Source organism: Nipponia nippon, unplaced genomic scaffold (assembly GCF_047370975.1).
Source record: "Nipponia nippon isolate SJK-2023a ecotype South Korea unplaced genomic scaffold, ASM4737097v1 scaffold_9, whole genome shotgun sequence".
In the NCBI taxonomy this organism is placed as follows: Eukaryota; Metazoa; Chordata; class Aves; order Pelecaniformes; family Threskiornithidae; genus Nipponia; species Nipponia nippon.
In genome coordinates, this window is record NW_028262413.1 from 45,913,538 (window position 1) to 45,929,376 (window position 15,839).

At 53.6% G+C, this 15,839-nt stretch overlaps 1 protein-coding gene across 1 annotated transcript in view; it reads right to left on the reverse strand.

Annotated features, from left to right (window-relative positions):
* Window positions 1–2,783: 2,783 nt before the first annotated feature.
* Window positions 2,784–15,839, reverse strand: part of PCSK6 (proprotein convertase subtilisin/kexin type 6) — a 36,927-nt gene continuing 23,871 nt past the window's right edge. Inside the window, exons 10-21 of the mRNA XM_087743436.1 lie at window positions 15,309–15,412; window positions 14,686–14,803; window positions 13,403–13,591; window positions 13,032–13,168; window positions 10,864–11,043; window positions 10,159–10,261; window positions 9,373–9,569; window positions 8,850–8,937; window positions 7,452–7,543; window positions 6,025–6,154; window positions 4,872–4,984; window positions 2,784–4,425 (exon numbers count right to left, since the gene is read on the reverse strand). Of these exons, the coding sequence (XP_087599562.1) occupies window positions 4,328–4,425; window positions 4,872–4,984; window positions 6,025–6,154; window positions 7,452–7,543; window positions 8,850–8,937; window positions 9,373–9,569; window positions 10,159–10,261; window positions 10,864–11,043; window positions 13,032–13,168; window positions 13,403–13,591; window positions 14,686–14,803; window positions 15,309–15,412 (1,549 nt within the window). The 3' untranslated portion in view covers window positions 2,784–4,327. The remainder of the gene's footprint in view (window positions 4,426–4,871; window positions 4,985–6,024; window positions 6,155–7,451; window positions 7,544–8,849; window positions 8,938–9,372; window positions 9,570–10,158; window positions 10,262–10,863; window positions 11,044–13,031; window positions 13,169–13,402; window positions 13,592–14,685; window positions 14,804–15,308; window positions 15,413–15,839) is intronic.

Sequence of the window (15,839 nt, forward strand, 5' to 3'; positions counted from 1 at the left end):
CGTTCCTGGTCTTGGAGCAGCCGTGATGGGCTGGGAACACGCCACAGGCTGCGGCATGACGTCCACCCTTCGCCTGTGAGATATAAAATGCGCTTTCAAGTGTCGCCACACTTTAGGAATCTGGGGAACAGCGAGAAAGAGCTGGGGGTAGCCGTGGGGGAGCTGAGGCGGCTCAGCCTGCCGTGTCCGGCCAGGCAGCTCCAACGTAAAGCAGATCACTCGGTCCGAGGCTGGTCCGAGGCTGGCACGCTGCCCGGCGGCAGCGTTGGGCTGCTGCGGCCGAGGCGCTTGTCCCCGCTGGCAGGGCTCAGCTGGCGGCAGTAGGGCTTTGCAGGCGGGTGAACCACAGCGCGGATGACGTGGACTGAAGGTGGCATGCGAAGGGAAGCGGTTGACTGCCCCCAGATCTCAAATCCTGCTGAATGTCACCAAGCCACTGCTTCTGCGGCCCTGGAGAAATACTTCCCCAGCCCTCATGGCCCCCCGAGCAAGATGAGGCAAAACGATTTCTGGATCCACTGCTATCGAGGGAAGGGTTTTTTTCGTGAGCTGTGACATTTCTGTGAACCCAGAGGATGTGATAATAGGTTAAATGCTGCAGCCACGTTTGGCACCGCACAGTGATGGCTCATACTTTTCTTTTGGGAGCCTCTAGCAGCATCACCCTGAGAGTGACGCTTGGTTTGTTCCCCAGGACTGCAGCGTCAGAGCTGGCTCTGTTCTGGCTGGCAGTCCCTGCGGAGGTGTCAGCTGGGGTCAGGCAGCTCCTGTGCTCCCGACTTAAAAAATACCCTCACCAAAGCCGTATACAAAAGCACGTAGTCAAGTTTTTATGACATGCGCATTTGTTTAAAAGCAGTTAGGAGAGAGCAAGAAGAAGTTGTGAGCTGTTGTAAGCAGAAGCAAAGAATTAGCAGCACTGTTGTACGTGACTCAGGAATCATGCGGTGGTAAAGACAACAGAGTCTTCAGTCATTTCAGGCAGTCATTAAAAGGAGACCCTCTTCAGACTCCTGGAAAGCAGGTCCTGCCTCTGACAAGGCCAAATTAAAGGCAGACCTTTCTCCCTTAGCACAATACAGCTGTGTGGCTCAGCTCTACAGCGTAATAGAATTGTAATTGAGAGCAGACAGATTCTTGGTCTCAGATGCTGCACACGAGTTCCTAAAAGCCCTTTCTTTGTAATGGAAAGTCAAAGCAATGATTTTTAAGATGTGTGTTCCCCACCTGCCAACTGCAAAATGGCAGATGGCCGTGGATGCGACCTCACAGCCAAACAGCAAATGAGGAGTCAGGCCGCACTAAGATTTTCCAGAAAACAGCTATTATAGGTTTGTCTTTGGTGCCAAGAGACAGTAGAGAAATGGGCTTTAATAAATTGCCTAAATATGCATTTATCTTGAAGATATAGCCACTTTGATCCTCTGAGCATACCAGCGTCAGAGAGACTTTAACAGCTCCAAGCAAGCATTGCAATAGCTTGGATAAATAATCTGAATTTTATTAGTTTCCAAGAATGATTTCTGAGGGAGTTAGTGCCCTGGGAAATGCTGGAAGCTGATATTGTTGTGTGAACTCCATGTGTAGAATTTCTTTCTCTTTCCCTGGCAGGCTGGAGGGCAGCAGAAAGCAGGATAAAGCTGGGACTGCTGGGGACTGGTCATCTTAAATTGCATTGCTTCACCCAGTGTGTATTTTAGGTTATACCAAGGATGTAAGGGTAAACATCTTTCTTTTTTTTTTAGCATTTCAGTACATCTAAATATACCAGTGAGCAGTATTTAGAGGCAGGCTGCTATGAGCCAGAGAACTGAAAGGCAGAGCTAACGCAGTACTCCTGATTCCCAGCTCCCGGTTTTTGACTGTGACACAGCAACAGAAATGAAAGTTTGTTATTTTACAACCAAAGGAGCAGAAGCCAGGAGAATTTCACCCCACTTCTGACCTCTGGTTTGGCCCGAGACCAAAAGGGGAATCCTGGAGCAACAGAAGGAATCACTGTCTGCGATAAATCATCTGACTAATTCACATTTATCATCTCATAAATGCGAAGACCTGTAAGTCGCAGGAGCCCACAGCAGCACAGCTCTGAGAAAGCATCTTCCTTCGTGGGAGGGCTCCATTCTTTTCTTTTTTTTCGCACTTAAAAAGCTCAGTTCCAGATATCCAGGCACTACCCCAGGCACCTGGCCCATGGTTAAACATGGCAAAACCAACACGATAAAAGGCTCCACAGCTCCCTCCGCTCCTTCCCCAGCCAGCCAAAGGGGGAAGGTGGCCCTGTGCTTCCCGGCTGCTGTGAACTGCGGTGGGGCGCTGGAGGCTGCAGGATGCTCTGTGTATAAGTGAGAAAGGGGAGCAATCTCCTCCGCATGCGAGCCCTGCTGCGTGCTGTGCTCCCCCCACAACAGGAGAATAGGCCCAGCCGTGCCGGAGCGCAGCCCCAAACCCCAGCCGGACAGCCCTCGCTGCACCAGAGGTACCGTGGGGCGGGTGTTCGGGATACGAGTTTCCTCTGAAGGTAAAAGACCTTTATGAGAACAAAAGTGAGGTTTTTGCAGATGCAGCTCATCTGTTGCTGAGCCGTTTCTCCCGCAGGTGCTCTGGGCTGATCAGGAGCTCCGGCCAGGACAGTTGCTTTGTCCAGCAAAATAAAGACGCACGATGCATCGCTGCCCTGCCCTGCCTCTGGTCTGCATGAATTTGTAAAAAGCACAGATTCATTTGTCAGAGGAGATCAATAGTTTATTAACTTAAAGGTCAGTTCACCAAAGCTCCATCTTTCCTTGGGTCTGGTCCAGGCAGGTGAGGACCGGTGATGGCGTGGCTCTCCCCTCTTCACCTGGCTGAGGTAAGCTCTAGTGGGCAAGCCCGGGCAGGGTGCGTGTCGTTGCAACCGAAACCAAGCAGGGATTATCCCAGCTCCGTGAGGAACTGGAGACAATTCGTACTGTGAATTTCATTGGCAAAAGGTTTAACTCATTAAAACTATTAACAATGAAAATCAGAACAGGCAGCGTAGGAAAGAGTGTTTACATACGTCTGGTGCAAAGAGCAGCTCTGCAAGGTCAGAGAGGAGAAAAGGAGAAGGATGTAAGACACAAAAAGATTCCCCACTCCCATATAAAAAATAGTCTACAGAGAAAAAACAAGGATTGTATAAGTTATTTTTTAAAAATCTGTAAAACAACATAGCCAAGGATATTTTAAACACAATTATATAAACACCACATGACTTACTATTAAGAGAGAGCATGAAAAGGTTTGTTTCGGGGAAGGGTTCTGTAGAATTAAGAGTTTTCTGGCCGGATCCCTGGAATGTCTCTTTTGGAAACAGATGCCCAAGAAAAATCACTGCCATGAACAGGAGGATTTTGTGAGAGAGAGGGGTATACCCAGCAACACAGGGAAAGGATTGGAACACAAAATGCCAGAAGAGATTAATTGGGACACCATCTCACTTAGAGGAAGGATCTAGCTCATTCCAGAACTGAATTAATCAGCAACTTACTAGCAGTTCCAGGAGGCAAATACATTTCGTGGTAAGGCTGTGACCCCACAGGCTGGTCCGTGCGGACAAACCCCCCGAGTCCACAAGCCTCCCTGTAGGCACACAGGTTTTGCCTGCCTGCAGTTACCTGCGGAGCAAAGCCCTGCCGGACTCGCTGGGCTGTCACCCCTGCAGAGCCACGTGGATCAGCTCTCGCTTTGGTCCTCAAATCTCCAGTTATTGCCACGGCCAGAGAGAAACAGCTACCAACCAAATCCGAACAGGAGTGCCAGAACAGGCTTTAGGGCACTGCTCCGGCAACCTCCTAATTCATCGTTTTACATATGTACAGAGCACGGTGCCGGCCGTTTGCAATGCAGGTTTATATCAGCCGTCACCTAGCAGAAAAGGGTACCAAAAATTGAGCCAGAAACAGCTCTTTCTTCGCAGTTGTGTGAAGTCCTGCGTCCTTTGCAGCGAGGGCTCCCGCCAGTCGCTTGGAGCGGGCAGATCAGTAGGATTTCTGCGAAGAACCAAGCTTGGGTACATGGATCATGCATCGGTCCCTGCTCACGAGGAGTGTTTGAGAGTATTAATATCACCGCTTGTCTGCTGCCTTTCAGGACTTGATCACTCAGGGCATGATCCAATCTCTGCTTAACATATTGCTATAGAAACGCGCTGACAGTGATATTAAAGCTATCAAACTTACGAGCAAATGCTTGACAGCACCATGTAAACTCTCCCAAAGCTGAAAAAATAAACTTTTGTCCTAAACATTTGGCAAAACTGGGCTGGCAGTTGGTGGAAGTCCTGGATGGATGCAGCCGCTGAACTTTACCCAGCCATAAGACACGTCTGACAGCAGAACTGCACAAACAGCTTCTTTTCACAGAGCTTGTTTGATTTCACCATCTCACAGAAAGTCTTGTCAGCTGGGAGGCCGAGGCAAGGAACAAGAGAAAATGAGAGCAGATTAACATTTTAAATAAACAAACATTGCACGTAACAGGCGGTGCAATTCGTTCCAGTGTTGGAAGAGAGAGAATTGAAAAGGAGTCGTTTTTTAAGGGCATCTTTCACGTGGCTTTAATGAAGGAATAAAGCAGCTTTGCAGCAAGTGGGAGAATTAGCCCCAAGACTAAACTATAACAAAATACAAACCCTTGGATGCGTTTGAGCAATAGGCAGATATCCAGCAGCTCTGCCAGGTAAGCCGCCTGCCCACTGCAGCCAGAGCCCAGCTTGCTGCAGCCGTGCCCCAGCAAGCCCAAGAGCTGCAGCGCTTTTGGCTTTACGTTGTGAAGGGAATCCCCCAAACCCCTGATTTTTGCTACCGGGGAAGCACTACGGTGCCAGCGGTTCTGCCACAACTACTTACCATTGGTGCAGGTTTCATTTGTTACACAGGAGCCGCCGAGGAGGCTGAAACCTTCTTTACACTTGAGGCAGTTTCCACTGGAGCCCTCGCAGGCTGAGCAGTGGTCATCGCACCTGGGGACAGAGACCCCGCCATGGTCTGAACCGGCACTGACACCCCAACCCCAGCCATCTGAAATGGGCTGTTGGCCAGAAAACGTCTGCCAGCACCGCAACGTCCAGATTGAACCAGAGGATGTGGAAAACAGCGAATCCGAGGCTTGAAATTTCCCAAAGCCCTGGGAAAAATGGGCTCGGTGGTGCCAGCTTGATGCTCAGTGACAGCTAGTGACATCCCAAAAGCACTCCTCTTGCCTGCTGGGAAGGCTCAGTGGGACACACACCTCTCCTCCCAGCAATCCCAGTTAGAAAAAGGGCTGCGAGGGAAATCTGTGCCTGTCCCACCCATTCGCTCAGGGAAAATAGCCCAGCTGCTGTGCCTCCCGCCCGGGGACGGTGGCTTCCCAAAATCCCTGGGAAGGGATGCTGGTCCCCTGTTCCTCCCTGCTGGATAGCCAGCGTGGGTGAGCGAAACCCTGGGCAGGCAGGCACTGTGCTGCGTGTTCCCAAGTCACCTTTAATCCTTCCCTTTCATGTTCACTTTAATGAGGCTGAATCCACTCCCACTCCCCACTTAAAGCGCAGAGTGCCGGCGAGTGGGAGCAAATTGCTGCCTCCCGGCATCTCCCAGTCTCCCGCACGCTGGGCCAAGGAGCGGGCGAACGCTCCTCCAACACAGCCGCGGGGCGAACGGAGCAGGTTTGATTGAAAGCTGGAATATTTGCCTAAACATCACCATTCCTCGTTCCTCCCACACCTCCTCCTCCAAAGAGCCTGGGGCCGGGGCTGAGCCCCTTCCACTGTAGCCCTAAGACATCTTGGCTGGCTGGCTCCGGCGGGGGAGCGTGCAGCTTCGCTGCTCTTAAATCTATAGGGCAGGGGCGTGTGGGGTCCAGCCCCACAGCTGCCCTGGCTCCCTCATCCCTATTTTAATTTCCCTAGTAAACAGCTCCAGCTGTGAGCTGTTTTCAGCATTATTATTTTTTTTATCATTGCTGCCAGCATTCCCCATCGGTCCCGGCTTTGCTCCGGTCACGATCGGGGAGGTAACGTACCTCTTGCAGACTTTGTTGGGCAGCCCGTGGCTGTCAGCGGCGTAGAAGCCTTCACGGCAGGCGGGGACGCAGTGCCAGTGGGGCGTGGGGGCCTCGGGGGCACAGGGTGCGCAGTCCTCCTCGCTCCGCCCTGTGGGGACAGGGGAGAGGACAGATGACGTGGGCGGTTTCGGAGACAGGAGCCACGTCGCACCAGTGTGGCCACAGCCCCGCGTAAGATGGGGGGCACCAGCTCGGCTCTGTCCAGCTCGTGCCCGGGAGCAAACAAGCTGCTTGTTGTGCCACCCAGGGTTCTGTATGGCTGCTTGGCTCCCACCCCCAAAAAATTAGCTCCCATCCCAAAAAAACCCAGCTCCCATCCCAAAAAACCCAGCCAGGACCCAGCGTCCTGCCCCTCTGCAGAGCCAAGAGCCAGCCCCAAGGACACACTGGGGACAGCACATCAAAATCCCCTGCGGGGCATCAGCCACTGCTCCCAAGCGTGCACCGGTTTGGCTTTCCCACCCCACGCAGAGTAACGTGTGGAAAAAGAGATGCTAAATTGGGCTGTGGAGGAGGTGGAGGAGGGAAGAGCTTGGGAGAGGAGCTGAGAAAGCAGAGGGCCCCACTCTGACGCCGGCGTGCTGCTGCTGGACGGCAAACCAGGGTGATGGAGGTGGTATTATTAGAGGCCTTCCACGCGCCGGGCTTGAGCAATGGTTATGCAGGAAAAGGAGATGAGAAAAGGCTTGAAAAATAATTGTGGTGAAGTACATTTACGCTGACTGGAATAAGAATTAGAAGGGAAGTAATTTTCTTAAGGGATTAAGAGCCTGTTCCCTTCCACGCTTGCCAACAAGATCAATAAATATTTTGGATTTAGTCTTAGGAAATTGCCCATGTATGATAGATGAGATTCACGCCACTGAACATGAATTGTCTAGAGATCATATTATCATCAGATCTATGATGATTTCGAGGGCAGACGCAAACATTAACAATGGAAAATAATTGGACTTTCAAGAAGCAAAAAAGGCAGGATTTAAAGGGAACGCCGAGCAACTTCGGGCAGGCGGGGGGAAGCCGGCAGCGGCCAGCCTGGCTGGGATAACGCGCCTCGGCTGCCTGACATTTTTATACGCTGCAAAGCCATCTTCCATCACTCCAAGAGGGTTTTACAGCCTCCCCCGCAACCTTATTAAACTAAAGCACCTGGCTTCAGAGGGATCGGGAAATAAAGAATGGCTCTAATAAAAATGTAAAAACTCCCTAAAAACCTTTCCAATATGAACATATTCCCAGCACCTCGCGGGCTGTGCTGGAGAGCTGGGATTGCTTCCCCTCCGGCACGCTCTGCCTTGGCTCGGGGTGGGTACGGTGGGCATCGGCTCTTGATGCACGAGGGTTTTGGGGTTTTGCATGGAGACGCTGCGGGGCGAAGGACGTACCTGTGCCGTCGGGGCAGGTCTCACACCGCCGGGGCTCCTGGCTGAGGTACATGGCAGGCTGGCACTCCGGCACGCAGCTCTCTCCTGCCAGGCTGTCGGGAAAGCAGAGAGGAGGTTTGCATCCGAAGCTCCAGGCTCTGGGGACTCAACACAGCCCATCCCCATCTCCGCATCCCCCAGTGTGCTGCAGCAGCCTCAGCCTGCAGCGCGGGAGGTGTCGAAAAGCCATCCAGTGCTTCAGGAGAAATTAAAATCCTGCCTGGACCAAAGGGACGGCTGCAGGTTGCTTAATTAAGTATCCAGGAGGAAATAAAATATTTTTTTCCTGTGGGCAGCCAGCCAGGCTCTCCCAAAGACCTTTTGCACCATGAGGCTCTCCGGAATAAAAGGAAATTGGTTCAGTGCCGCGGCTGGGCCGGTGCTGCTTCACTGTGGCAGGGATGATTTGAAGTCCCGGCTTAAAAGGATATCGGACAATAAAAAGCAAGCGCCGTGCGGATTATGTCTGACAAGCGCCTCCACTTTTGCTTTTCCAAGGGAGTAGATAATCTTTTGGCAGCAGCAATTTCCTTGTCTGAGAGAGCTCTGCTGCTACATCGTGTCTCTGGCCTGCTTACAGCCTCTAAGCGAGGCAAAGTGCTATGGGATCATAATTCCATGTGAGCTTGGGGATGGAAAACAGCTTCTCCCCAGTGCCGATGCTGCTCGCTGGCATGGCTGGGCTCTGCATCCCGCAGGAGCATCCAGCAGCAAGAGCGCCTGGTGCTCCTCGTGAGGTCGGGGCTGCCCCACCTGCACCTGCATTCCTGGAAAACCACTATCCTATACTAGCCCCACTCAACAGGTATATCAGATAAAATTTTCCTGCATGGATGAAGCTGAGGGAAGGGTTTTTGCACTTGGAGGGAGCATTTCAGCCTGCCTGGAGCAGTTCAGCCCAGTCCCAGCTCTGCCAGGTGAGCAAAACCAAGCACCCCTTTTGGCTGGGATGGCTCTGATGGAGTGACCTGAGAATCGGGAGGAAACATGTGCTTTGCAACGTGCAGTGTAAACGTTTTCATTGCTTTTTTCCCCCCATTTGAGATGCTGTGACGCCAGTAGCTGCTCTGGTCGCAGGTCACCAAATTTGGACAAGCACTTCTGAGCCCACAGCACTCACCCACCACCCTGGCAAGTGCTGGAGAAAAGGAAATTAAATTTACATCATGCTTTTCAGCTAGGAAGGGGACACGAAGCACTACCTTTAAATTCCCAGCTCCATGCTACAGCTGCAGTACCATGGAAGAAGGATCTTGGATCTTTAACTAATTCACTCTCTAATTTCCCATTGGTTCTCCCAAATTTAAACCACAGGTACCAATGCCGCAGGTATAAACTCCTCCCGTGCTGGTGTTTTACCTGAATCCATCTTTGCATGCAGTACATTTGTCTGCTTCGCCGACACATTTTTTACAGCTTTGATGACATTTCAGACAGCGTTTCTGACCTTTCAAAAAACAAAGCAAGGCAGGGAGAATAAAATCCGGACGGTCATTTCCAAGCAGCAGTGGGAGCCGCAAAGCCCCGCTGCACCCCAGCGCCAGCTCCCTGGGGCGGAGAGGCACGTCCTCCCGCAACGGGTCCCTGCTATTGCAGATGACCTTATCCGTCATTGCTTGCTAAGAAGAAATATGCTTTGCAAGCAGCTAGGATCATTAATTACAGTCTTCTAATTAAGAGCTGAGTTGAGCACCTCTGCTTTGCACCACCCTCTGAACACCCAGAGGTTTTCCTCCTCCCTTCACTGTGCAAAGTGGGTCCAGGGCGGGATTTCAAAGCCAGTACTCAAAAATCAATGTGTTTCCTCCACCCGTAGTACTTAAAATAGAAGCAACCCCTGCATATTCTCATGCTATGGCTTGCAAGTGATAAAAATCCTTACGTTCCTCGGTGTAAAACCCAGGTGGACACAGCACCACGCAGGTGCTCATCTCCTGGTGATGGTAGAGGCTCCGCTTGCACGCCGTGCACTGGGTCGGTCCCCTCCCGACGCAGCGCTCGCAGCCCTTGTAGCACCGGCGGCACCTCCGGGCACCTTTGTCACCGAAAAACCCCGCGGGGCACGAGCTCACACACATCCTGGGGGAAGAACCGAGAGCACCCCGGCTTTGGTGCCAACAGCCGGCCACCTCCTGGCAGTCAGGCACCCGCCGCCGTCCCCTCGCCCGCAGTGTTCAGGATGTCCCCCAGCCTTGGCAGTGATTTGGGCTCGTTTACTTCTTATTCTTAAGATTTAGGATGTCTTGAACGTTGTGGCTCTGTAATAAAGAGCCAGGGACTCTCTTGGCCAGCAACCCCCACTATGGGTAAACTTTCCCTGTGCCAGCCCAAGAGATTGAGGAGTGGAAACCCCAATTCCAGAAGTGATTTGGCACCTCAACTAGCTGTCCCTTGGGCATGGATGACCCCAGCCGGTGAAGCCAATGCTTCTTCCCCAACATGATTACATGACCAAGGTCCTCCAGGGCTCTCCAGCTCTGTGTTCCTCACCCCATCATAGGCTAGTCCAGGGCAGAGATCCCCATGCCTCCTCCTCCCTCCATTTTCTCTCTCCTATGCTTCTTTCTCTGTGCAAACATCTATCAATCATGCATGCTGCGGTGCGAGCCCTGGGGAAAGGCGCTGCCGCCACCCGGGAACCCCGCGGGGACCCCCTGCCACCCCTCACCTGCTGGTTTTCATGCTGCCCAGGCTGTAGTGGATGCAGTTCAAGCACTGGTCAGCGTTGGGGCCATCGCAGCCCTGGTCACCGCACTCAGGGTGGCAAGGACCTGAGGAGGGAAAGACCGGCTCAGCGCGGGGAGAGGCTGAGCATCCCCCAGGCCCTGCTGCCAGGATGCTCTGAGCACACCCTCCCTGGACCGACAGACGTGGGGAAGGGGCTGGGCACCCTCCACCTGTCTTATCCTATAACTGTTATCTTATAGATCTTGTATATCTTATCCTATCTATCCTATGGAGCTGCATGGCTCCAGGTGCTCACCTCCCTTCCAGCTCATCCTCCCCGGCACAAACCCCACCCGGCCATCCTCCAGCTGAACACCCTGGTGCAGGAGCAGCTTTGAAAGCGGGGCCAGACCCACTCCCCGGGGACTGGCAGGGATGCCCGCCCATACCCACGCCAGGGAGGAAGGTGGGCAGAGGAGCTTTTTTTACTCCTCAGACGGCTGCACCACCAATTTGTGGCGGGAACGCTGGGATGGGGCGTTTTGCTACCTTCTAATTTCGCCGTCCTGCTGCCCCGTGCTGGCCGCAGGCACTGCTCCTCCCCGCCCGCCTCGGCCCCGGGCAGGATCAGGCCTCGTGGCTCCCCCAGTTGGCATTTTCCCAGGTACTTTGGGGAGGATGACAAGGCAGCTCAGCCGGCGCTTACCCGCGTACTCCTCCTCCTCCTCCACCACCTCCACCTGGCTCTGCAGGAAGGCAGCTCTCGACGGCTCCATCTCCGATGCTGGCACCTCCAGCGTCCTCCCACGGGACTGGGGGCCGCCTAGCGTGGTGTAGGGGTGCTCGGCTGTCCCATAGAAGAGGAGGCTCCACTCCTTCAGCTTCCCTGTGGTGGCAGACGCAACATCACCCATCCCACTCCCCGTCCCTCTCCTCCCCAGGGGACCCGGCTTTGGGGGAAGCAGGAGAAGGATGGACCAGACCATCAGGGCGTCACCACTGGCATGGCAATGCAGAAGTAAACAACGAACACCCAGAAATGTTCATGAGCCCCTGAGCTCCCAGCCCGCAAGAATGCAGCTGTTTAAGGCACCTACAAGGGATTTTTTATTCTATAACTCATCTGAAAAACCACAGCATCACCATAGCCTTCATGCCCAACGTGCGGAGAGAACCGTTAATTTTAAAAGCTCCATAACGGAGGATTATTTCTGTCTGATAAAAACCGCCCGGCACACGCCAGATTATTTCTTGCTGCTGCTGTTCCAGCCACCTGCCTATCTGACACGTCAGAGGTCTGAGCTTGGTGTCCCTCGAAACACCGCGGGGGCCCCCAGAGGCTGCGGTGCACCCGGGGCTGGGGACCCCCCACAGCCTTACACCCACACCAGGGTCCTCCCCAACCCACGCTGCTTTGGGGAGGGCGTCCAAAAAATGCTGCTGCTTCTTTCCAGCACTGTTTTTCTTTCAATTCCCCACCAACACGAGTCACTTCACACCCATGGCACACTTGGCTTTAACTACCGATCCCTGCATTTCCAGGACGGGCTTAAAATTTCCAACACCCAAAGCCCTTGGCTCTCCGGAATGGCTGGGAGGACCCACCTGCTGCAAGCAAGCAGCGCCGGCGTGGAGCCCACGAAGGGGCGAGCTTGGGCGGCATCAGCCGGGGAAGAGCTCAGCTGCGCGCCTCCGCCGAAAGAATTAAATTTGCTTTAAATCTAAAATGTCCCGCGCAAGGAAAGCCTGGGCTGCATGGGGCTGATGCTGGGGATGCAGCGGTGCCAGCAACAGGACGCCCATAGTACTTAATGGGTATTAAATTAAACAATTTAATTGGTTTAATTTAATGGTCTTAAATTAACATTTAACACCTGTTTGTGCCGCGGGCTGGGAGCATTGTCCCTCTTTTTCCTCCTGCTTTGCCCTCTCTGCTTCAAACCCGGTGCAGACCTTTTGAGGGGGGTGACTTAACGCACTAATTTTCATTTCATTTTGTAAAGCCGAGCCCTGACGCTCGCGAGGGGCTCAGAAACACCCGCCACAAACCATAAATACAGCGGGAAAAGCAGCTCCGTGGGCGCTTCGCTGCTGCTCTCCGAGTTCAAAAGATTTCGGGTGAAGGCAGCAAACAGAAACACTTTCTGCGCAATGAACCCCCACGTGCGCCTCCTGACAGAAGGTTTCATGGGAGAGGTTTTTAATATACTCCTGGCTTCCTATCAATGAGCGTGTGGATTTTAACACCCCCACAACGCACGCCAGCCCCAGGCAGGATGCTTCATGCCCCGCTGCCACCAGCCGGCGAGGCAGCTGCCCCTTCCCGGCGGGGCCGGATCCCGCCAGCCTGGCTCCTTTGCCGGGAAGGGGTCAGGGAGCAGGCGGCCAAGCCGGGGAGGGGGGCACACAGCGGGGCTGGGGACAGGCAGGGGGCCAGGCTGAGCCCAGCCACCCCCTGCCAGCACGGTGGCAGCCCAGGGAGGATGTCTGTCCGTCTGCAGCCCGAGGGGCATTGTCCCCTTGCGCCATTGCACAACCAGCCCACAAGCCAGATGTCCCAGCAGCGAAGCAAAACAAACAAACAACAATTACAGCTCTTGGGTTTCCTCGTTTTGACTCATTACGGTTTAATTTTGGAAACCTGGCTCTTGGTTGCAGCGAGTTTGCTGCTGGGAGAAAACCCGCTCCCGGCTCAGCCAGATGAGCAGGGCTGAAGTTTTATTCCCATTTTTGAAAAATTTGGGCAATACAGTTTTGCTGAAGGCAATAAAACTCACAGCAAAAGTTACAGCCAAGTGAAGCAGCCTGCAAAAAGCTTTGGGGGTGAGGGGGACCGGCAGGCGCTGGGAGACACGGGTGCTGGGGGACCCTTACCTTGCACTGCGGGATTGCGCACTTGGGATGGCGTGTCGTGGATCTCCAGGGTCCACTCCCCTGCCGCCCGCTCCCCCCAGCAGTGGACGGTCATGAATTCCCAGCCCTTGAACCCCTCGTTGGAGTGGTCGAACACTCTGCAACGGTAATGCCGTGCATCAGGAAGCGTGACTTTGAATCTCTTATTTAATCGCAAAAGGTAAATAGGTAATTAAGGATTTTAGGGATCCTTGCATGCATCCACCCTTGCATGGAGCCGTCCTGCAGCTGAGACCTGAGCATGCCCTCCGCCTTCCCAAAAATCCTGAGCAAATTTGCAGCAACCCCCTAAACGAGGATGCTGCCTAGACGCGTGCTCTGGCCACTCTTACCTCCTGGCAAGGAGCTGTGACCTGGTCCCTGCCGGAGAGACGAGGCTGATCTGGAGGTCGCCCCGGCGCGGGTGCGAGATGCTGAGCCGCACCACGACGTGCTCCAGGTAGAGCACGTGCTGGTCGTGGTGCTCGGCACAGGCGCTGCTGAGGGTGCTGGCGCGCAGCACGTGGTCGGCCCTGATGTACCTGCGGGGGACGGGCAGAGCATTTCGCTGGGGACAGCAGCGGTCTCCAGTTCCCAGCAGCTTGGACACCCAGTTATATTTGAACTTGGTCTCCTACTGCTTCATGGCAAAAATTATCTCATCCTCCATTGCAATACAGTGTCCTAGCACAGGAATTTGCTGAATTGCTTGATGGTAACGAGATGGGTTTGAACTGCCTCTAAGATCTATGCCTTATGGGCTGCAAGGGCACTGCTTTATTATAATTATCAGTGCAGCGTTCCTGTTTGGGTTGTAATTAGTGTCTGTATCAGATAAATAGTTTCATGAACACACTTGGCTCCAAATTCATTCCTGCTTTGCATATGCAAGTCTTTCCGAAGGGACTGCTTTTCTGATGAACAACTCAACTTGCTCTACAGTCAGGCAGTGGTAAACCAGAAGCGTCCCTTTGGTCAGATCCCTGATCCCACCCTTTAACCTAGCAGGGACAGACCTACCAAGGATGAGATGTGAACCTAAGCTGGTTTGAACCTGAAGCCAAATTCAAAGAGATCCCAGGCACTGGAAATTTGGGAACCCTCACAACTAAGCACCGTTTTTTGGTGTCTTCCATCAAGATGAGGTGTTTGGTGGAAGAGGAAGGAGAGCCAACCCATCACCACTCATGTAGGACCCAGTGGGCGAGCTGGTTTTGGTCTTCCTAAGCTGTTTCCAGAATGGCAAACAGCACTGTCAGCCCTCAAAAAATCCCTGCTGATCACCCACTGGGGAAGCAAAAGCACAGAAAGGGCAATAATAAATCACCTGCCATCAAAGCTGGTGCTGGAGAGCCCCCACGGGACCTGCTCCTCACCGAGCCGTAGGCACAGACCCCGGGTGGGCAATTCTGGGTCAATAAACAGACCTTGCCATGGACAGTGGTCACTCTGACCATAAAATCCATGAACATCATCTCGCCTGCATGCAGGCTTGTCCCGGCCACCCGACTCCTAATTTTCCTTTCCAAATCCCGGGACAGCAGCTGAGCCTTTGTATCGCAAGAGCTGGCTCCATCAAAGCTCCTTCCAAGCGGCCGTGTGCCCCGGGACAGTCCCCCCACCTTGTAACACTCACTTGGGCACCCTGTCCAGGCTTCCCACGCAGACGTGCTGGGGAGGAACTGCCTTCCACTTCTTGGCTTCCACCACAATAGCGTCTGCATCCACCAGACCAAAGCCATATAGATGGCTAACTGGAAAGAGAGAAGACTCAGAAACCCACTGCCCTCCAAGCAGGTACCAGTAGTTCCTCCTCAGCTCTTGGAGGAGCATCCTCTGACTGTCAGAGGTGTGGAGTTGACCCCGTTGGGGTACAGGGCGCTCCGACATGCAGAGCTCATCACCCTTCCTGAATTACACCCCAAATCCACATTGGCACCATAGAAAACCCGTTGCTGGGAGCAGCCTACTGAAAGGAGCAGCCAACGCTGCAGCTCAGGACAGCTTCCACCATGCAAGGCTTCCAAGCCTCCACCAAGCGAGGCTCCAAAGCCTACACCAAGCAAGGCTTCCAAGCATCTCGCCCCACAAATTACTGCCCTCTCCTCCCTCCACTCAACAGCCTGATGGTAGGAGCCCCCGAGCCAGCTGAGAGAGGCCATCCAGGGCGAATGCTCCCACAAGTGAAGCTCTGGGGACCTCTATTTTCCTTTTCATGGCCATTTTTGCCACGACACCTCCACCCCCGTGGCCCCTCACCTTTATGCCCCGCGCCGTTGGTCTTCCAGTCGGCTGCTCGCAGGTGCATCGGCCGTGAGGTTTTGACCAGCAGATGCTGGACATCCCTCCAGGTGAGCAGGGGGCTGCAACAACACTTGACTCATGGGATGGCTCTGCTGCCTCCAGTCTTCCCAGCAGCAGCAGGGACCCCCATTGGTTAAAAAACCCCAACAAACCCTCTTTCCTGCTCCAAAAGAGCATGAATCGATGATTTAAATGCTAACACCCTGTCTGGAGGTTGGCCATCGCTTGGGGTGCCCCAGCAGAGGGGGCTGCCCCAGGGAGGGATGCCACGTGCCCACAGGCATTGCAGGATTTATTCCTGGCCAAGGGTATTTAGCTCTTGCCCTCCAGGGTATAACTGGAGCAAAGTTTTCCCTATTTTCTTGCAAGAGATCGGGAGCGAAGGATATCCTGAGGTGGGGTACCAGGCTCGACAGCTCGCTGATACACACTGCTGAGCAAACATTCCCTTTATAGGAATAACGGCAAAAATTGCTGGAAAAAGCC